This window comes from Alternaria hordeiaustralica (assembly GCF_023758085.1).
Source record: "Alternaria hordeiaustralica strain BMP 2776 chromosome Unknown scaffold_15, whole genome shotgun sequence".
NCBI lineage: Eukaryota > Fungi > Ascomycota > Dothideomycetes > Pleosporales > Pleosporaceae > Alternaria > Alternaria hordeiaustralica.
The window spans coordinates 492,396-512,209 of NW_026056787.1; the positions used below are offsets into that span (position 1 = coordinate 492,396).

The 19,814-nt window shown below is 52.2% G+C and overlaps 10 protein-coding genes and 1 non-coding gene across 11 annotated transcripts; 9 read left to right on the forward strand and 2 right to left on the reverse strand.

The window, feature by feature from the left end:
- Positions 1-168: 168 nt before the first annotated feature.
- Positions 169-939, forward strand: J4E84_007226 (uncharacterized protein; the record flags this gene model as incomplete). The annotated part of the gene is made up of 1 exon (XM_049389812.1): positions 169-939. The coding sequence occupies one exon, from the start codon at positions 169-171 to the stop codon at positions 937-939; it is 771 nt and encodes a 256-aa protein (XP_049242556.1).
- Positions 940-1,368: 429 nt separating this feature from the next.
- Positions 1,369-1,505, forward strand: J4E84_007227. The gene has a single exon. It is a non-coding gene; the product is annotated as a tRNA-Arg (tRNA).
- A 376-nt stretch (positions 1,506-1,881) lies between these two features.
- On the reverse strand, positions 1,882-2,707 carry J4E84_007228 (uncharacterized protein; the record flags this gene model as incomplete). The annotated part of the gene is made up of 2 exons (XM_049389813.1): positions 1,882-2,287; positions 2,364-2,707. The coding sequence occupies 2 exons, from the start codon at positions 2,705-2,707 to the stop codon at positions 1,882-1,884; spliced, it is 750 nt and encodes a 249-aa protein (XP_049242557.1).
- Positions 2,708-3,815: 1,108 nt separating this feature from the next.
- On the forward strand, positions 3,816-4,451 carry J4E84_007229 (uncharacterized protein; the record flags this gene model as incomplete). Its single annotated transcript, XM_049389814.1, has 1 exon — positions 3,816-4,451. One exon carries the CDS (start codon positions 3,816-3,818, stop codon positions 4,449-4,451), a length of 636 nt encoding a protein of 211 aa, XP_049242558.1.
- Positions 4,452-6,248: 1,797 nt separating this feature from the next.
- Positions 6,249-7,289, forward strand: J4E84_007230 (uncharacterized protein; the record flags this gene model as incomplete). Its single annotated transcript, XM_049389815.1, has 1 exon — positions 6,249-7,289. One exon carries the CDS (start codon positions 6,249-6,251, stop codon positions 7,287-7,289), a length of 1,041 nt encoding a protein of 346 aa, XP_049242559.1.
- A 795-nt stretch (positions 7,290-8,084) lies between these two features.
- J4E84_007231 (uncharacterized protein) lies at positions 8,085-9,658 on the forward strand (the record flags this gene model as incomplete). The annotated part of the gene is made up of 3 exons (XM_049389816.1): positions 8,085-8,138; positions 8,191-8,786; positions 8,839-9,658. 3 exons carry the CDS (start codon positions 8,085-8,087, stop codon positions 9,656-9,658), a joined length of 1,470 nt encoding a protein of 489 aa, XP_049242560.1.
- An 87-nt stretch (positions 9,659-9,745) lies between these two features.
- On the reverse strand, positions 9,746-11,565 carry J4E84_007232 (uncharacterized protein; the record flags this gene model as incomplete). The annotated part of the gene is made up of 4 exons (XM_049389817.1): positions 9,746-10,144; positions 10,194-10,458; positions 10,509-11,173; positions 11,239-11,565. 4 exons carry the CDS (start codon positions 11,563-11,565, stop codon positions 9,746-9,748), a joined length of 1,656 nt encoding a protein of 551 aa, XP_049242561.1.
- A 1,127-nt stretch (positions 11,566-12,692) lies between these two features.
- J4E84_007233 (uncharacterized protein) lies at positions 12,693-13,976 on the forward strand (the record flags this gene model as incomplete). The annotated part of the gene is made up of 1 exon (XM_049389818.1): positions 12,693-13,976. The coding sequence occupies one exon, from the start codon at positions 12,693-12,695 to the stop codon at positions 13,974-13,976; it is 1,284 nt and encodes a 427-aa protein (XP_049242562.1).
- A 372-nt stretch (positions 13,977-14,348) lies between these two features.
- On the forward strand, positions 14,349-15,934 carry J4E84_007234 (uncharacterized protein; the record flags this gene model as incomplete). The annotated part of the gene is made up of 4 exons (XM_049389819.1): positions 14,349-14,357; positions 14,404-14,680; positions 14,732-14,943; positions 14,999-15,934. 4 exons carry the CDS (start codon positions 14,349-14,351, stop codon positions 15,932-15,934), a joined length of 1,434 nt encoding a protein of 477 aa, XP_049242563.1.
- A 386-nt stretch (positions 15,935-16,320) lies between these two features.
- J4E84_007235 (uncharacterized protein) lies at positions 16,321-16,831 on the forward strand (the record flags this gene model as incomplete). The annotated part of the gene is made up of 2 exons (XM_049389820.1): positions 16,321-16,329; positions 16,394-16,831. 2 exons carry the CDS (start codon positions 16,321-16,323, stop codon positions 16,829-16,831), a joined length of 447 nt encoding a protein of 148 aa, XP_049242564.1.
- Positions 16,832-18,495: 1,664 nt separating this feature from the next.
- Positions 18,496-19,188, forward strand: J4E84_007236 (uncharacterized protein; the record flags this gene model as incomplete). The annotated part of the gene is made up of 1 exon (XM_049389821.1): positions 18,496-19,188. The coding sequence occupies one exon, from the start codon at positions 18,496-18,498 to the stop codon at positions 19,186-19,188; it is 693 nt and encodes a 230-aa protein (XP_049242565.1).
- Positions 19,189-19,814: the final 626 nt, after the last annotated feature.

Genomic DNA, 19,814 nt, shown 5'->3' on the forward strand with positions numbered 1-19,814 from the left:
CGAAGGACCAATCAATACCATCACTCAAGGCAACCACGCGTTGTCAGCTGACGCCACCCGCATATCTTCTGCAAACTTCAAAAGTCCAACTTGGAGATCAACCTCATTATGGATTTTTCAAACAGTGCCTTTAGGGCCATGCCAAACTCTAAAGTCTCCGACGACACCATGTCTCATGCAAATCTCGTAATGGCATGTCGATGGGGCTGGACGAGCACCCCGGACGAAGGAGCAAATAACCCCTTCGCCTCTTCATCTACCTCGCAACAAATACCCGCCTCTACGTTCAACAACATCCGGACCAAGCGTTTTGCGCCGTGTCAAGGTCGCCTCTATCACCAGCTACTCTGCTCTCACCGTATCCGAACAGACCTTGTCGAGGACTGTGGCGGAAACTGCATCGATCCATATGGCGACACGGTTGACGCTGCCTTTATATGTAATGAATGCATCCAAGCAGAAGCCGCGAAGATTTGGGAGCAACGGCAAGCGGCGCATAACGCGACCTACCCTCCCATGGGGCAGATGAGCAAGGAGCAGTACGAGCAGTGGTATGCCGAGCACCGACAGCTCGAAGCGGAGTTCTCGCGCGACCAGCGAGTGTACGAGTTGGAGATTAAAGCAAAAACACGACCGAGCAACATTTGCTCTGCGTTGGAAGCTAGCAAAGAGGAGATGGACTTTGCGACCGAGCTTGACACATTATCTCTTTCTTTGATGGCGTCAAATAACTCAAACGCCGAGCAAGCGCCATACCAGCCGCAAGGACGTACCCGAACGAGCTTGGCGACAGATCCTGATGAGCAGCTGCATTGGAACTTGAACACGCTTGCTTTGGATCGCGGCGCATGTGGTATTGAGTACTCGCAGCCGAGTAATGGGGTATCTCCAACGCGGCAAATGGATCCTGAGGAGTTGTGGAGGAAGCCACGAAATTGAGGGCTTGCACACTGTTGTTAGTCTGGCGTACATGTCATGTTGATTAGCGATTGCATAAGTTTGGCGTCTGGAAAACTCCGCGCATCTGGACGCGTTTGTGTAAGACCTTCGTGTAAGCAATAAATGTCTTGTCTAGCAACTCTGCTATCTGAATGGACCATCTGTACCGCGTTTTCCAGTGGTGTGCATGAAGCTGCGGAGCGACACGAAGATTGTGGTTCGATGTGGGGCATAGTGATGTGTCAAAGCATTAGCACGACGCACACTGCCCCTCATGCGAAGAAAGCACATATTCTATGGGACGATCGCTTGGCATTTCCTTGATGAGGCATTCTAGGTCAAGAACATCGGCTTCGAAGACTGCTGTAGCATCTGTTTTGCTAAGAATATAAATGCTGCATCTGGAAAATCCTGTATCGAAATCTATTCGGAGCCTTGGCGCAATGGTAGCGCGTTGGTTTTCGGTCAGAAAGCATAAACACCAAAGGTACACTTCACCAATCACCTCTTAATCCAGCACCATCTAACAGCAAATCAGGTTGTGGGTTCGATCCCCATGGGCTTCGTCTTCTTTTTGCCCGTTCTATGAAGTAGTGCATCTTGGGTGTTGGATGCATGAAGTTTAGAACAAGGCGAGGAAAGAATTGATCGACCCCGCCGAGTGATCCCCGCAACCACCAGTGTAAGTGCGACCTGGCTATGTACCTCGCTGCCTCCACGCCGCGGCTCAGGAGCTGAGAAGGTCTTTTTTTGCATCCTTTTGTGCCTTAAAAGAGCAAGGCTGCTAGACGTTGACGATGCTTCCTTGACGGACTCGTTGCAGCATTACCCCGCAATCGGCCTTCCAACGGCAGATCAACTGCGCAAACAGCCTCATTCTTGCTGGGTCAAATGTTCATGGTGTCCTACACTACTCTGGCCATCTCTGCTTCAATAGTTCCTCTACCACTTCTCCAGCATAGGCCTCACATCAACCTCATTAACCCAGCCCCTTCGTCCTTGAGTGTGTAGCCCCCAGTAAACCTCTGCAATATCGTCACTCCCAATGCTCGCCTCTTCCGGTTTCCCCTCGATGTATTTCTTCGTAAGCTCGATATCGATCACACCATCAATGATCGCGTGCGCGACGTGTACACCTTGCGGACCGAACTCCTTAGCGAGGCTCGTAGATAGAGCACGCAGGGCAAATTTTCCGGTCGAGAAAGAGGACATTTGGGCATTAGACTTTACGCTGGCTGTTGCACCCGTGAAGATAAGGGTTGGTGGGTAGGTGCCGCTGGGTGGGTTGGGTTGGACGTGGGTAAGGAGGAGGGGGATGGCGTTTTGGGCGATATGGAATGCTCCTTTTCTATGCGTTCGAGGTTTGTTAGTACTGTGTTCATGTCGCCGTTGCAACGACACAAACTCCGTCTAGGACAACGTACACGCTAACCTCCCACCCCATCCCAAACTCCTCCGTCGTCAATTCCAGAAACGGCTTCCGAGACGGCCTCGCACTTGCGTTAAAGATCATCGCTGCGACAGGCGCCCCGCCATGGACTTCCTTGATCTTCGTGAACGCATTCTTCACGCTCTCTTCGCTGCTGACGTCCGTGGAAATGCCGATAGCCTCGCCACCGGACTTGTTTATCTCTTCGGCTAGCGCATTGAAGTTAGAGGGATTGCGGGCAAGAAGAACGACGGGGTAGGATTTCGCGAAGCGGCGAGCGAGGGATGCACCGGTGCCTGAGCCGACACCCGCGATGATGGCGATGGGTTTGTTGGTCATGGCTGTTGCGCTTCCGATGTCTGTATTTTGAATTTGGGATAGAAGCTGTAGGTAGGATGGGTCGTCTCGTTTCTGTTTGTAATAAGAAAATATGGATTTGTGTTCCATATGAGCAAGGACAGCTGTGGGTATGGAAGGTACGTTGGATAGCTACGCAGCTTCAATGTTTCGTAAGCATCATGATGTGGAAGAAGTTCGAAGTGTAGTCGATCAGTAATCTGGGGTACTCTATACCTAGGTATTCTATAGCATCTTCTTTGTAAGCGCTAGCTTCAATCCTATGTACCGTGTTACTCAGCAGAGTCCCATCTAGGTAATGGGTCATTCTGTGGAGTAAAGCGTAAAGCGTGAGGTCCGGAGGAAGTTCAGACCGTTTACGGCCGTCATTTATTCCCTTTCAATCTCCCGAGGTCATGTCAGTCGTATCAGTCGTCGCGCTGTGAGAGGTGTTCGATGGTGTCTACGTCAGTCCTGACCCCTCCCTGACGATCATCGGCTAGCTGCATGATAGCGATGGCAGTAGTAGAGTTCTAGAAACCGGACTTTCTCATGTGTTAGTAGACAGCGGTGTTTGCTGGGCGACTAGACTTGCGATCTGTCTGGTGCATGTTGCAAGTCAACAGCGATGAAGGTGTACCCGGACTTCCGCTCGCACATCGATGTGGCCTGTGCGTACCTGCCCATGGAGGTACGCGTCCACGCGTCTGCATGCCCCAAACATCAAACATCGCGTCGTCGCGCGCTCTCCAAAACTCGAGGCAAAGAACGCGCAATTTGTCTATATTGCGTACTGTCGGCACCAGCGCAATGAAAAGACCGCACCGTTGTTGCCACCGTGTCGCACAAGGTCCTATCCTCGCAAGGACGCGTCGGTCGATATGACGGATCGACGGATGTCGCAATAGTCATGAACTTTCGACCACTGCAGTCCCCGCTTCGCGCACTGAATTCCGAGGTCACTCGGCATGAGCATTTGGACGCGATCACTAGTCAACATGTACCCATTAGAACGGTTCAAACCTTCTCTATCCCGGTGACTACCTAGGTATATAGACCGTCGTGTTCCTACAGTGTCGAGAAATGAACACCACATTCCCAACATTCACATATGGCTTCTTTCGTATACAACAGCGCTTTCCAGTGCTGCGTACCCAACCCACTGACCCCCCGAGGAGAAGGCGAAATACCCACCCCAGAAGAAGAAGCACTCGCTTGCAAGATCAATCGCGCCCTCGCATCTGGACCCATATCCATCACCAAGAATGCCACCATCGCCGATTGGAGCCACTGGGGCCCCGACCGAAAACTAGTCATACTACGAGAAGGAACAAACCACTGGACAGCCTTCCCCGGAAACGAGAACACAGTCGGCAATGTCCCGATGTGCGCCGACCCCATGGGTCTCCAGTGGATCCAAGATGCCTATGCCGCGAAGCCAGCACCTACGAACACTGCGCCAGGTCTCATATACATGTTGTGCGGAGCAAATCAGCACACTACCACGAATCCGGCAGACCGAACGAGCCCAGCTATTCCCATCGGGCCGCACTATATGATTTTATGGCCTTTCGAAGCTGAACGTGATGGGTTTCCGGATACGATTCGCGACCAGGGTGCCTGGGTCATGTTCGACAAAACGCCGTACGCTCATTTGCACGTTTGTGGTACACCCTGGGCGGGGAAGGAGTACGATAGGGAGAAGACGAAGGCGAACTGGGATCTACGTTACGAGGATAGGACTTGATAATGATTTTGTCCCGTTAAACTTTTAAAAAACGAGCGATAAGAGCTGGTCACCGAAGGAGCTAGCCATTTTTGATGAGATCGATGATGATGGAGAAGATGTATGCCGTGACGGAGTTGTTGTATTTTTTATAGCAAAGAATACCTGAAACAAAGATGGTGCGGTCTGAAAGCTCAGGCATCAGGTCTATATCACAGTCAAGGCAGCGCTACGTCCATCTCGTGCATAATCAACATACTATGCGCACTCATCCACAACTTTGCATTCCCTCAGCCCTTTAGCTTCAATCTTCCTCTTGTAGCTGATGACCACAGCCTTCTCAAACTTTACCTTCCCTAGGCCCACTTCACACCAGAGGGAGTGCTCTTGGTTTTCGAAATCGTCAAGTGCGTTATAAACTCCGTCGGTACGTTCTATAGTGGCATACAGGTTTTTTGGATATGTGCCTGTCGTATTTTCGGCCCGGCAGTCATCCATGAATTTGCGGTACTTGCGGTGAAGTTCAGAAGCATAGCATGTAGGACAGAGAAAGTTTGGCTCGGCGTGCGTGCATATGTTGACGTCTCTGCAGTTTGGTGCGCATCTTGATGAATCTTTCAGGTGGAGAAAGGAAGCTTGGACGGTGTGGCCACACATCAGGATGTGGACTGGTAAGCCTTGGCAAGGGTCAACGCGCTCTGCGATGAAGTTAGGAGCCATGGTGTTGTTGATGCTCGGCTGGGAAGTCTGTGTTCGGTACAGGAAGGGCTTTCTGGTCTGTTGATCGTGACTTGCGCGCGCGACTTAAATCGACCGGTTCAACTGCACTGTGAACATAGCGTAAAGGACTACTGATACATGTCGTCGGGCGCCATTGTTACCTTGTTGTACAAAGCGCTGAAGGTCTCATTGACCGACAATAGTCTCGCTACATTCGCATGGCTGGTGCCGTATCGTAATCTGTATGACTATAGAGCATCATCGTTGGAGCTTGTCAAATAGCGAAGGACGACGCGATTCGAGCGTGATGAAGTGGCCGCTGAATGGACGCGACGGGAAAGTTCTTCGGGAAATGAGAGCCTTGGAGATCGCGCTTCTTTGTACGCATCAAATAGCAGCGCATGATCTGTGATGGATATTGGCGGTCCCTCGACTTGCGATGATGAAATCAAAGGATGATGATGGTCGTGCACAGAATCTTGGTAGACGACTGCCACTGTGATGCACGTGCGGCCTGCACATACTAAGCCTATTTCGACTTAGTGGCGGATGGACTTAAGGCTGTCAGCTGGCTGCAGTGAGCCAAGACGTCACTTTCACAGAAACAATATCGAACGCGCAACAGCAAGCACCGTCTTCTATCGTGGCTGAGCATCGTACGGTAATTGCATCGGTCTTGTCATCTTGTGCTTCCTGCCTCTACTGGTGTACTAGTCACCTTGATTACTATCTCTGCTTGCCGTCGACCTGGCGACAACCAAGGAATTAACGACACTAGTATAGGAGTCCTGAGTCCTTTCTCATTATCAACCTTGGTGCGCGGACGTGCTGCCCGCCATATCTCGGCCATCGTCATGTCAGCTCTTTGCATGCCAAGCTCAGCGGCGAGAGAAGGGCGGAGGAAAACGCCCACTACGCCCTGGTCTCAACACAATATCCATGAGATAGGGTGACGCAAGACATGGCAGTGCAGATTACTGGAGCTCATGTTGATGAGATATAAGAACGGTGTGTTGCGACTGTGAAGAGCATCACACATAGCTTTCGCATCCACGCCAATCGACTCAGCATACATTCTACCATCTCAACGTTCAGAAGATGCCGCTGTCCGCCGTCACATCTGTAGCCTTCGTGGCCCTTCTTCAGATGCTTCCTGCTACGGCACAAAATATGTCATATGGAGCCAACAACTTCTACCGCAGCGACAACGTCACAATGTGGCCGATCACCTTCCCCAGTCTCTACCAGATGACTGTCGCTGGCAACCTCTTTCTACCCGACAACCTCGATCGCACCATCAATGCTTCTGCCATCGTTGTTGGCCACCCAATGGGGGCTGTGAAGGAACAGTCCGCCAACCTGTACGCTACGAAGATGGCTGAGCAGGGTTTCGTCACTATCTCAGTCGACGTTTCGTATTGGGGCGGCAGTGACGGCGAGCCGCGCAATGTCGTCCATCCTGACGTCTACGCCGAGACCTTCAGCGCTGCAGTTGATTACCTAGGCCTCCAGGACTACATCGACCGCGAGCGAATTGGTGCCATTGGCATCTGCGGCAGCGGCTCATTCGTTTTGAGTGCAGCAAAAATCGACCCGCGTATAAAGGCTATCGCAACAGCAAGCATGTACGATATGGGTGCAGTAACCCGCAACGGTCTACAGCGAGCTCAGAGCCTCGAACAACGTAAGCAGGTCATCGCGACCGCGGCGGCGCAGCGCTGGGTTGAAGCCAGTGGTGGAGAGTCGGAGTACACCGGCGGAACTCCTCAGGCAGTCACCAACGAGACCGATCCAGTGGGACGCGAATTCTACGACTTCTATCGCACGTCTCGCGGAGAGTTCACACCTGCAGGATCAGCGCCAAACCTCACCACGTACCCGACGCTTTCCAGCCAGACCAAGTTCATGAACTTCTACCCTTTCAGCGACCTCGATACCATCTCTCCCCGTCCAGTGATGTTCATCTCCGGCGACATTGCACACTCTCGCGAGTTCAGTCAGGACGCATACGACGCTGCTGCAGAGCCGAAGGAGTTGATCTGGATTCCGGGCGCCGGGCATGTGGACCTGTACGATCGCGTCGACTTGATCCCGTTCAACAGGCTCACCGCGTTCTTCCAGCAGAACCTGGGCGAGTAGATTCGAGAGAAGCTCTTCGGTGCGTGGACAAAGCAGCTTATGATAATATCCGAAGGGCCTGTAATAGATAGAGTAGCATCGTAGCAATAAGAGGACTCACCCATAGATGTTCAGATGACTCCAGCTCTTCCACTCGTTCTTTGCAGCAAGCTTACCCTGAGATGTACCTCGATCGAATCTAGCTTGTTGAAAGAGAGCCTCGGTCTAGCGAACCCGTTTCCATGTGATAATAATTGTGAAAGAGACGAAACTGGACTATGCGACGCGTTATCTTTCGACTTCGGAGGCCGAGCGGTCCGTAAAGTCGCATATAAGAGGTATCGTAATAGAGAGCCAGCACCACGGTACCGCGATGACGCGTTCGACTCTGTCGCGAAACACCTCGTATTTCGTACATCAATGTACAACTCTAATACCTAGCGCGAAACAAGACCACATTGTATTCTGGCATGAGTGCGCATCTCCCGAGCTCTACTTCGTTAAAAGTTTGTTGAGATAACGCGCTGTCAGGGACATCGTTGGGGATTCGGGCCATTCGGCTAGTCATAACTTCTCTCCAGCGCGGGGCTTACTGACGAAACCGCATTAGCCCGCTCATCCCTTCCTTCTTCCGTTAATCCAAAGGGTCAACAGATGGTAAGCGGAAGGGCGGTAAGCGATTTAAGCATTTGCTTGGTGGCGCTTAAGATGGTGCCAATGTCTTTGCATATTGCTTCGTCTGCAGCCTTGCTTGCTGCTTCTCTGTTTGCGTTGCGACATTGTCTTTTCTGAGAAAACGGGCAGGCGGACGGCAAGATGGCGCTTCCGAACGATGTCGACGCGTGCGAGAAAGACTTGCAGAGAGTTTCGGTATGAATTCATTCGGCGATGTTCATGATTTGCTTTCTAATACTGTCAACAGGACTCCAAAAACTCTCAGGACTCCCAACACAGCGATGCACCAGAGAATTACGACACCGCAGCAGTTCGCGCCCTAGTTTGGAAACAAGATCTTCGCATCATCCCCCTCACAGCAGGAATCTACCTCCTCTGCTTCCTCGACAGATCCAACATCGGCAATGCCAAAACTCTCAATGCCAACGCCGGAGAATCCCTCCTGCAAGAAGCCAACATGACAAACTACCAATACACCATTGCGCTCATGGTCTTCCTTGTCGCGTACGCCGTGTTCGAAGTACCCAGCAACTACTTCTTGAAGAAATTGAAACCCAGTCGCTGGATTGCTTTTCTCATGTTTGGCTGGGGCGCGTGCACGATTGGGCTGGGTGGCGCGAACAACTATGCGACTGTTACCGCTGTGCGGTTCTTGTTGGGTATGTTTGAAGCGGGATTGTTTCCGGGGTTGGTGTACTATTTGACGTTTTGGTATCGTGCGCAAGAGAGGAGTATGCGTGTTGCTATCATCCTGGCGAGCGCGACGCTCGCCGGTGCGTTTGGTGGTGCGATTGCGTATGGCGTTGGACACATGAAGCAGGTCCAGGGTCTTTCTGCATGGAGGTGAGTCGCGCTGTATATCACGCATGTGGCACATATACTGACATCTTACAAGGTGGCTATTCATCCTCGAAGGCATCCCTTCCTGCGTCTCATCAGTAGCCGTGTGGCTCTTCCTACCCGATTATCCCGAGGAGGCTTCTTGGTTATCGACATCCGATCGCGCACTAGCAGTCGCACGGCTCGAGAAAGAAGGATCAAAAGGTGATGCGCCGTCGTTGAACTGGGAAACCGCAAAGGCAACCCTACTTGACGGCCGACTTTGGGTGCACTACATCATCTACTTCGGTATCTCAGCGCCGTTCAGCTCGCTTTCGCTCTTCACTCCGACAATTACTGCAGGGTTGGGCTACGAGAACCTTCAGGCGCAGCTAATGACAGTACCACCTTACGCCGTGGCATACGTTGTTTCGATAGTCACAGCTTGGTCATCGGACTACTTCAACGCCCGCGCGTTGCACTCAGCTGTCCTGGCGACTATTGGCGCAATCGGCTTTCTGGCATCGGCCCTTCTTCCGGCTGAGTCTTTCCATGCGCGCTATGGATGTTTGATCGTTGCGGCCAGTGGAGCTTTCTCTTGTATTCCCCCGCTGCTTGGCTGGTTGAGCAACAACATGCACAGCACCGCCGCTGCAGGGTTGGCCATTGCATTGAATGTCTCTTGGGGAGCTCCAGGTCAAATTGTTGGCGTATGGATCTACAAGGCGAACGAGAAAGAGCGAGGATATCCTACTGGCCATTGGACGAACTTTGGAATGTTGGTCATGGTTGCTGTCGGCTGTGTTGGGTTGAGATTTTACTACCAGTGGCGAAACAAGAGATTGCAACGCTTGGGGCCGGGTGCGACGGGAATGGACAGAGAGTTCAGTTATTGAAGATAGTATATTATTCGGTAGAGCATGAAAGCCTACTCAGTCGCGGCATAATTGACCAAGATGTCTGACAACCAACTTGACTAATATCTATGCATGGGACTCAACGCGCTCAACACCATTCTGCTTCTCATACTGCATCGCAGTCTCCGTCAAAGTAGGCTTCAGTGAATCCGCTGCTTCGCGCGTGAACTTGCGTGCAGAAACCTTGTGCTCAAACATGAGATCGAGCTCAGAGTAGGTGAAGCCCTTCGCCTCGGGAAGACGGAAGTATCCCCAAAGGATGAACAGTAGCGCAATGCCAGCCCAGAAGAAGCCACCCTTGGCGCCCCAGTTCCAGTCGTTCTTGCCGACCATCTTCGGCATGATTGTGTTTGTAACGAATACGATGGAGTTGTAGGAAGCACGAGAGAGGGCAACAGTCTTAACACGGAGACGCGATGAGGGGATTTCGGCAGCGAGGGAGTAGCAGATTGGCCCAAGAGAGAGCTGATTAAGTTAGCTTTGGTCTGGTGGCTTGAGGAATGCAAAGACTTACCTGGAAGCAGAAGATCATCAGAATGATCAAAACACCTCCAGCAAGACTGGCGCTTTTGTTGGTCGGTGGTGCAAGGCCGATGAAACCGACGATCATAAGAATGATGAAGATGGCAGTCAATCCAACGAGGTAGATAGGTCGTCGACCAAAGCGTGTCATGATCCACCAGGCGATGAAGCATCCAACGAGTCCCAAGCAGTCTTGACCAATGGTAAGATGGAAAGAGTCGTCTTGGCTAAGTCCAACTCCTTGCATGAATTGTGTTCTGGCAAAGTCAGTATGATTGCCACGTCAGCCAGTTGTGCAGAGACTTACCCGAAGCCCATGAAGGGAACACCGCAAAGAGCTTGAGTGATGAAAGCCATGGCAGAGACCTCGGTACGGTGTAGATCGCTTCCTTGGAACAAATGCCAGTAGTTGGTTCCAGAGCCGACTTGCTTCTCGTACTGATCGGTAACAACCATCATCTCCACGTGCGCGTCAAGGTCGAACTCGATGCCTTCTGTGGGTGTCGTGATTGCGCGAATAGCTTGTTTGGCCTCATCGATGCGACCTTGTCGGACCAACCACCATGGCGATTCTGGTGCAAGGAAGGTAGCCGCGATGATGGGAATGGGCCAGATCCACTGGAGAGCGAAAGGAACGCGGTAGCCCCATTGAGTGGTGTTCTGCATCAGACCAGTGAGAATACCGGTGGACAGAAGACCGCCGATAACCCAGCACATGTTGATCCACGAGGTCATGTATCCTCTGAGGTGCATAGGGCAGAGATCCGCAGCATACGAGATCGCAAGTGTCTGAAAGACACCCCATGGAAGACCCTGGATGATACCTCCGACGAGGAACATCTCCAGTCCTGTAGAGAAGAACGGGATGAAGATGGCAGCGGTCATGAACAGCATGCTGGCAATCATGGTCTTCTTGTATCCAATCCATTCAGTGATGTAGCCGTTGATGATGAGACCGAGAATGCATCCGACCTATGCCTGTGTCAGTAGAGCTCTTTCAGTCGACACCTGGGCATGCTCATCGAAAATCTGCGTACCTGTGTTCCATTGAGGATGATGGTCTGCCACCTCGCAGACACAAGCTTGTTGCCATCCGCATCGACTTCATCGCCGAACCTGTTACGGAAGGGCTGGAAGGCGAAGAATTTGTTCATAAGACTGGTATCGTATCCCTCCATCACAACGCAGAGCGAAATGACGAAAGAAAAGACGATGGCCTTCCACCAGAACCTCAAGGACTGTCGGACGGACATGTTGTGCTCATTGTTGATAGCCGCGTTGGTGTCGTCTCCGGTGTTGTGTCCTTGTGTCGAGGTGACCCTTTCGGCGGCCACATGGCCAGTAGTCTTCTCTACTGAAGCCATAATGAATCAAGTCCAGAGAATGCCCTGTATCAGAGATGGCTCTTCGGTGTTGATGGGCTGAGAAGATGCAGATTAACCACAAGTACGGATCTGCGGTCTATATAGTCCCCAGCGCTGTGGTATGCATGCCTGACAGGTGAACCCATTAACAGGAGCCAAAAGACTAGCCCGAGAGCTTGGGAGGCTAAGCCCCGGTAATGACCAAAATGGGTAAGACCACGGTGACTTGCGGGGAAGGAGACTCGTAACAAGAGTGCCCATGGGGAGACGAGGCGTCAAGTGCGCAAATGAAGCCAATCAGAACGCCGACAAGGTTTGCCCGGACACCAAATCGCGAGAGGATTTCAAGAAAGTTTTCCTGGACTTTCCCGCACGCGCTAACATCGCGCTCACTTGGCGGACCCGTCCCGACTCTAGTGTTGCAAAGAAACCTTGGAAGCCAGGGCGCAGAAGTAGGACTCGCGGCAATGCTTCATCTTCTTCCCATTACGCGCTATAAAATTACAGAGAAGTACCCAGAAGACGACAGAAGTAAGGAAGTGCTCTGAATAAGACTGACTGGTTGAATTGGTCTCTCGCAGTGTTGTTGTTGTTTGGTGAGAACTGTCCGTTGTTAGCCCGAGCGTGGTTTCAACTTCCGATGCAACGCTAGAGCCGAGGTCAGCACCTGCACGAGCCAAGTTGACCCGCTTTTGAACGCTCTTCTCCTCTGTTCTCTGAGTATTCCACAAGACTTTTCCTCTCAGACACGTGCGCGACAACCTTGGAAGCCATGCGCAAACCATCCGCCTGTCAAGCGTGCCGGTAAGCATCTCCAGTGGAGGCGAGCGCCCGCTAATTCGGTTGGAAGTACCCGACGCCGAAAATGCATCTACCCAACAGGCGGGCTCGCAACGGCATGCGAGTATTGCTTGTCACATGGTCTGCAGTGTCTCCAAGGCCCACCAGAGGGAGGTTACTATGCCAAACGCCGGGCTAGACTTCAAGAATTGAGTCAGGTACATCGAGCGTCCTTAGAACAAGCGAAAGCACTGCCAAATCAAGGTCATGGCGACCTGCCTCCGACTGCCTTGAGACGAGCGCTGGTGGAGCTATACTTCGACTACATCCATGACCAGTTCCACTCCATGTACCACAAGGTCTCGTTCATGGACGATGTCGTGAACGACCGAGTACAGTCTATCGTGCTTTTCGCGATATGTGCGCTGGCTGCCAGGTTCTCTACCGACAGCTTCTTCGACGGAACTGATCCGAGAGAAAGAGGCGAGGTCTACCGCAAGGCAAGCGAAAGATTGTTCAATATGCGCGACCTCACGCCTACCACAATTCAAGCATGCGTTTTACTGGGCGCATACGCTGCTGCGGGTGGTGAGACGGATGTCGAAAACATGTACTACAGCATAGGTGGACGACTTTGTCTGGCCCTCGATCTACCAAATCGACCCGTCACAAGTCTGGTAGAGCGCGAAGTCAACATCAGAACTTGGTGGACACTGTGCATGGTAGATGTTTGGTCGTCTACTGCGGTGAGACTACCGCGAATTATGCCGTTTGACACTGCTGTGCCTCTTCCAATTGATGAGATACCGTTCTCTATGATGAACGACGGGGCTATCAGCGACCAAACGCATGGCATCACCTCACCTCTTCTCGCGGAGATGATCAAGCTCAATCGGATTCTAGCGAGGATCATCGACTTCAATCGACTGTGCGTGTCAGAACACCTTGAAGGCCTACCGCTTGAGAAAGGGATACGCGAACTATCCCGCGATCTCGATATCTGGTTGGAGGAAATCCCGCACCATATGCGTGACACGCCAGCAAACCTGACAGCCTTCGCATCGCGTGGCCTTGGGCGTATGTTTGTAGCTGTGTATCTCGGCTACTACCACTACGGACTACTCCTGAACTATCAATTCTTGTCATCTTCAATCGAAGCGTCACCCGACTCCGGACGATATGCTGATGCCTGCAAGCAACATGCCGCCCGACTTTGCGCCCTCGTCTACCGCTCACAGTCCACGCCTGGGAGCGAAGTCTTGTATCCGGCAGTTTCGCATATCCTTGTCGTTGCTTCCACCGTTCAAATCCACACCTTACTCTTTTCCGGTGACGAAAGCCAGATACGCATCTCAAAGACCAGATTGGAACGCAACTTCGAGATACTCCTGCGGCTGAAGACCTATTGGCCGAGTGTCGACGGTGCAATGAGTCGTCTTCGGGCGTTCCACCAGACCTGTCTCCGAAGCAAAGAGACCAGCTTTGTGCTTGATCGGTGGCTGCTGCGCTTCCTGGTCCAATTTGCCCCTCACATGGAGCTCGAGCCAAGGGATAACGACCCCGAGTACGAAGCGTTGCTCGCATTGAGCAGGCAATCCCCATTGTCGTGCTATTCAGGCCTGTCCATGTGATCATGCGCGACTGAGATTCTAAGCAGCATGCTGGGGAACCTGGAAACGAGGACGGCAGCGAAGTGGTTCATTACGGCTCAAGCGTGATGGTGGAGCCGAGACTAGCGTCGCGAAACTTACGAGCTTTCCTGGAGTGTGGAGCCCCAAGAGAGCCAGGGCTTGGCGACAGGGTCCGTCACTCACGTTTGCGGTCCACTCGAAGTAGTACACACGTGTAAAGCTGTTTAAGAGTCTGGATTGTGCTTCTTTGCTTGAAGCAAGAATCAACTTCGCACTCAAGTCATGGCTCTATCACGCAGCACCATTCTCGTGGTCACGACGCTGCTGGGCAGCGCGACAGCGATCAACAATGGCCTCGCTACTACCCCACCAATGGGCTGGGTAAGATATTCGTATCCTACTCCTGAATTATCATTAACAAGATCAGAACAATTGGAACGCTTTTGGATGCGACGTCTCCGAAGACCTTCTCCTTACAACCTCCGCACAGATCGTGAGCTTAGGCTTGCGAGACTTGGGCTACAACTATGTCGTACTAGACGACTGTTGGCAGAACCCAAAGGGTCGAGACAAGAAGGGAAAGCTTCAACCGGCGCTCGACAAGTTCCCCAACGGTCTGAAATCTATCTCAGATCATCTCCATAGCCAAGACTTCAAGTTTGGCATGTACAGCAGCGCTGGTGAAATGACATGTGCGAGATTTGGTAAGATGAATCAAATAAACATACCTCTTGCATCAAACTAACTCAAAGTAGAGGGCTCGCTAGACCACGAGGTCGACGATGCAGAAAGTTTTGCAAGCTGGGGTGTCGATATGTTGAAGTACGACAGCTGCTACCACATGGGTCGTGTTGGCACACCTTCGGTCTCATTCAACCGCTTCAAAGTCATGTCAGATGCTTTGAAATCAACAGGAAGGAACATTCTCCTCAATCTGTGCAACTGGGGAGAGGATCTTGTCCACACAGTAAGCACCATGAGATACCTGTCCGCTACGACGTTCAAGGACTTACCATCACCAGTGGGGTATGAGTATCTCCAACAGCTGGCGCATTACAGGCGACATCTACGACTCTTTCTCTCGTCCTGATGATTTATGCGGATGCAACACCGTATCACCGGGCGACGTCAACTGCGTAGCACCCGGCACACATTGCTCCGTTCTTTTCATTCTCAACAAAGTCGCGCCCTTTGCCGATCGCAGTATTCCTGGTGGATGGAGCGATCTGGACATGCTCGAGGTCGGCCAAGGCGGTATGACTGACGAAGAGTACAAAGCACATTTCGCTCTCTGGGCCGCCATCAAGTCTCCGTTATTCCTCGGAAACGACCTGCGCAACATGCCAGCTTCCACTCTCACCATCATCAATAATCCAGCCATTATTGCGCTGAGCCAGGATCCCCATGGACGTAGCGTAACGCGTGTTCGAAGGGATACGGAAGGTGTAGCGAAAGACGAGTGGGGCATGGGCGAGACGCACGTGTGGGCAGGCCATCTCCAGAACGGCGATGAAGTCGTGATCTTGCTCAACGCTGGTGGCGAAGACATGGAGATGAGCGTCTCCCTCGCCGAGATCTTCATCCCGTACGGACCCGGTGGATCAGCGCCCCACGTCAAATATGACTGGGCCATCCACGACCTTTGGGCCCATCGCATGTCGGAATCGACGGCGGAAGAGCTCCTCGCAGCGGCCTCGCACACGGAGAGAGAGTCGATCTTGTCAAAGGCCAACTGGTACAACGCTACCGAGATCCCTTACGCCAAGGGTCTAGTTCAGGAGGACCCGCGGCTCTTTGGCGAGAAGATTGGCGTTGTTGAGGCTGGCGGTAGGCTCAAGGCAGGCGTCAAGAGTCACGCTGCTCGCGTCTTCCGACTACGAAGAATCGCGCCAGAGGACGATCAGTTTGAGGCGAAGAGTATTGCGAGAGAAGACGGTAACGAGAGGGATGAATTGTAATGACGAAGCGATTAGTAGGGTAGATTTGGTGGGACAAGAGATAGGCCGCTCCAATAGAGATTGTTGAGCAACGCGGGTTTTTGGAGTTGCGATACTCATCATTCGCAATAAATCGTGTGAATTTTGGAAGGTGCGGTTGGCTCGTTGTCTCCAGGTCATCACAGTACCATGGGATGGAGTGGATAGAACCAGAGTATGAACTTCTGGATTTTTTGAATTTACAGCGATCTCGCTCTTCCTCCCTCCTAAATATCTTAACTCTTACACAGGCTGTCTCTGTGTTCTTTATCACACAAAGCAATCAAATCTACACCAGACGCAGCAATGACCAAAAACGCAAAGGTCATATCCGCGGCTCAAGCCACATCCGCAACCCAGACGACATCATGGGAATGGTCAGCTCCATACTTCGTTAAGCGAGCGCAGGAAGTTCAGGCCAGATTAGATCTCCATCGACAGACTATGAATAATCTTCAGGACAAGTATAAGAACCTGCAGGACCAGAATAAAAGCCTTCAGGACCAAAATGAGAATCAGAAGAAGGATTACGAACGCGAGATGAACGGGTGTTACGGGTCGTTTGTGGTCGTTGTGCTACTCTTCGCCGCCGTCATAATATGTGGCTATCAGCGATCTTCTTCGCCCGAACGTTGTTCATATGCGCTAGAAGCGAAAGCAGTCCAGATGACGGCCACGCCTACTACGGTCACGGTCACGCTACCGGTAGCCACGCCTACTACAGTCACAGTCACGCTACCGGTAGCAACCAACGCCATGCCGACAATCGAGGCTGCTTCAGCGATCAAAGCCGCCTCATCGACCGATGCTGCATCGTCAACTGAACCGGTAAGCCTTTTCCTAAAGTCGTACTTTCTACACAGGAATGCAGTCTACTAACGCCTTCAATAGTTCTGGTCTACCTTGACTCGCGAACAAATAAGATTCGTCGTCCACGACTATCGCAAGATTCAAGACCGATATCTACACAACAATAAGGTTGAGCAACAAGAAGTAGATGCGAAGCAGAAAGAAAGAGATGCGGAGTGGGCGGCCGACATGAAACAAAAGGTTGCGCAGTGGGATGAGAGCCTAAAAAAGAAAATAAGACAGCGCATAGGGGAAGCCCAAGAAGAAGCCCAGAAACAAGTCCAGAAACAGGCTGAAGAACAAGCTCGGCGTCAGCGGTGGTTGTCCGGATTCCGAGGGTGAATGGGCTGAGAACACTATATCCGACACATACTGGGTAGGTAGATTGTAGACATGAATTTCTATGAGCAGCGTGGTTTTACGGGATTGGCTTGCCCTTAGGGTGTAGCGGTGATGCCTCAGAACTAGTCTTGAGAGCTCAAGAGAACAGAGGTTGGTGTCAACATCGTCGTTGAACAACACCAGAGCCAGACGCCTACAAAGATACTAAAGCCCAGCATTCTGTATTGCACAAGTTAGATATAAGTCTACGTGATATTGTACTCGATGCAACTCTACGACAGCAGTGCTATGGATACTCCCAGGGTTGGCCTTGCTAAGTGTTTCACCTCGTTTCCCCAGCATCGTATGCCTCGAGATCATTCCTACACTTGCCCAGCTTGCACGTTATCTCGCTTTAGAGTCTCCACAGGGTAACTTCTCATCGGCAAGACTAGCCCAACAGCACCACGAATTCTCTTCGGTAATATCCTATTCCTATCTATCTCTCCATCACCACCACCATCTCCATCATGAACACCATACCCTCTTCACCCGCATATTACCTTGGGCCGGTCAATTGCCCCGTTCTGCAAAGTCACCGCATGGATGACCTGAAAGAGCGCGAGCCATCAAGGGCAGGAGACCTATACACAGCAGAGCTCAGTCAGACAGTCAACACCATGAACCATCAGAGAAATGCGGTCAAGTTGATCATGGCGAGATAGTCCGCCGTAGACCCAGTTCACTACCCAACTATTCTGGGCGTGAGCCAAAACGACAGTAAGAGTGAGGACGTGAAGGCTTTAGTCAGCATGGTAAACACCATGCAGACCAGCTGGATCGGCCAGTCCTCTTGGGTCCAAGCCTACATCAAGGGAGAGACCGGTTGGCACGATCTTCAAGACCATATCAACAATCTCAACCGATTTCGACTCCTGCTCAAAGTACCACAGCAAAATGAGACTCCCTTGCAGAGGACCGACCGCCGAGCTCTGCAGCGCGCATACAAGAAGGCAGTCAGGATCCACATCGAGCACACCCAGACGGGTGACCACCAAGCCTACATCAATAACCTGAGTCGTATGAGTGCGACCTTGGAATGACTGAGCGCGGTGCCTACAATACGGTTAGATCTTAGCGAATGAGATATTTCAAGAGAGGCGGAGGCCTACGAGCGGATGTTTGAAGACTATCTGAATAACATTGGAGAGCCAGAGGAATACGATGCGGTTGGTGAGTAACAGAGTGATATCCCAAAGTGGGCTCTGGCTACTACAAAACCACCTACGTTGCCGCAACAGGCGGATGCCAGAAGGCTCGAGCATACAATCAAAAAGGTTGTCGCCACTGTTAATACTATACCGACACACAAGATGTCAGACCTGAACGAGCGAGACCCTGCGAGAGCAGCCAACGAGTGGCAGAATCTCCCAGGAAATCAGCCCAACAACAACAAGGTTCCGCGGAACATGATGAAGCTTGTTATGGCTAGGTGGTCTCAAGTCGTTCCAATCCACTACAGCACAATCCTCGGAGGCCCGCAGGCAAATGCCGGACAACTCGAGAGTGTCATCAAAAAGTCCGTAGATACCATCACCTCTAACTGGATTGTAACTCCCTCGTGGCTTCAAGCTTTTGTCGAGGGCGAGACATGCTGGTCGGACTATCAAGTTATCATTAACAACCTCCAGCGCATGTCAAAGCTCTTGAAGCTGATCCCGGAGGGCGAGACGCCTGAGAATCGCGCATTACACCTCACGCGCCGCGAAGCGAACAAGAAAGCTCTGCGCGCCCATCAAGAACACGTCTGTCTGGGGGTAGAGGCAGAAATCCAGACTGTAGAAGATGCGTTGGAAGACTTGTCGGCGAAGGACGGCGTGACACAAGTTGAACTCCAGGGCGCTCGGGACGAGCTCGCCTTCCTCTGCGGTCATCGAGAGGGCATCATTCCTACGACCTGTCCAGCATCTCGATCTGGTTCAGACGGGGAGGTAGTCGCGCCCCCGGCGCTCGCCGCGCCCTTCGGCGAGCGCACAGAAAACCGATCCAAAGTCACACGGGCATAACCACCTAGAAGCGGCACTGCAGCTCGGTGGCGCCGAACAAGCCCTACTCGGAAGTTGGGGACACTACAGACAGCCCCAAAGAGCTTCAAGCAATTTGGGACCGCATCGAGAACCTCCAAGCATAGGTATTAACGCGGTCTGGCTCCAACCAACAACGGCCCATGCCGTAACCTCGCAGAAGTGCCCACAGCTGAACCCTACTACGCACAAATGGCAAACAACGACAAGTGTGCTGTCTGGGAAGCCAGTTGGGACCAAGACGTTTTCGTGTCCTTTGTGTGGGATGCCGCCTTACTGCGTAGCACGTACCGCAAGAACCCCCTCTAGCTCGCAGGTCTCCTGTCCCAGTACATTCTTCCGCCTTCAAAGGCGACAGCAGTGTGTCAGAGCTCGGCGACCGAGTCTCTCGTTCGAAGCTCGCTTGACTTCCCCGACAACAAGGCTCTCGCGTATGCAGAGTTTAAGCGCGCTGATTCGATCCTCTATCCTCCAGAACACGCAAATCCCCCCGGTTCCCACATGATTCTGTGGGTCCAGGGCGCCCTAAGCCAGAAGATGCGGACTAGGAAGCGCGCTCGAGAGAGCGATGGTGATGAGGAGGAAGGACGTAGGGAGGAAGTCGCGCC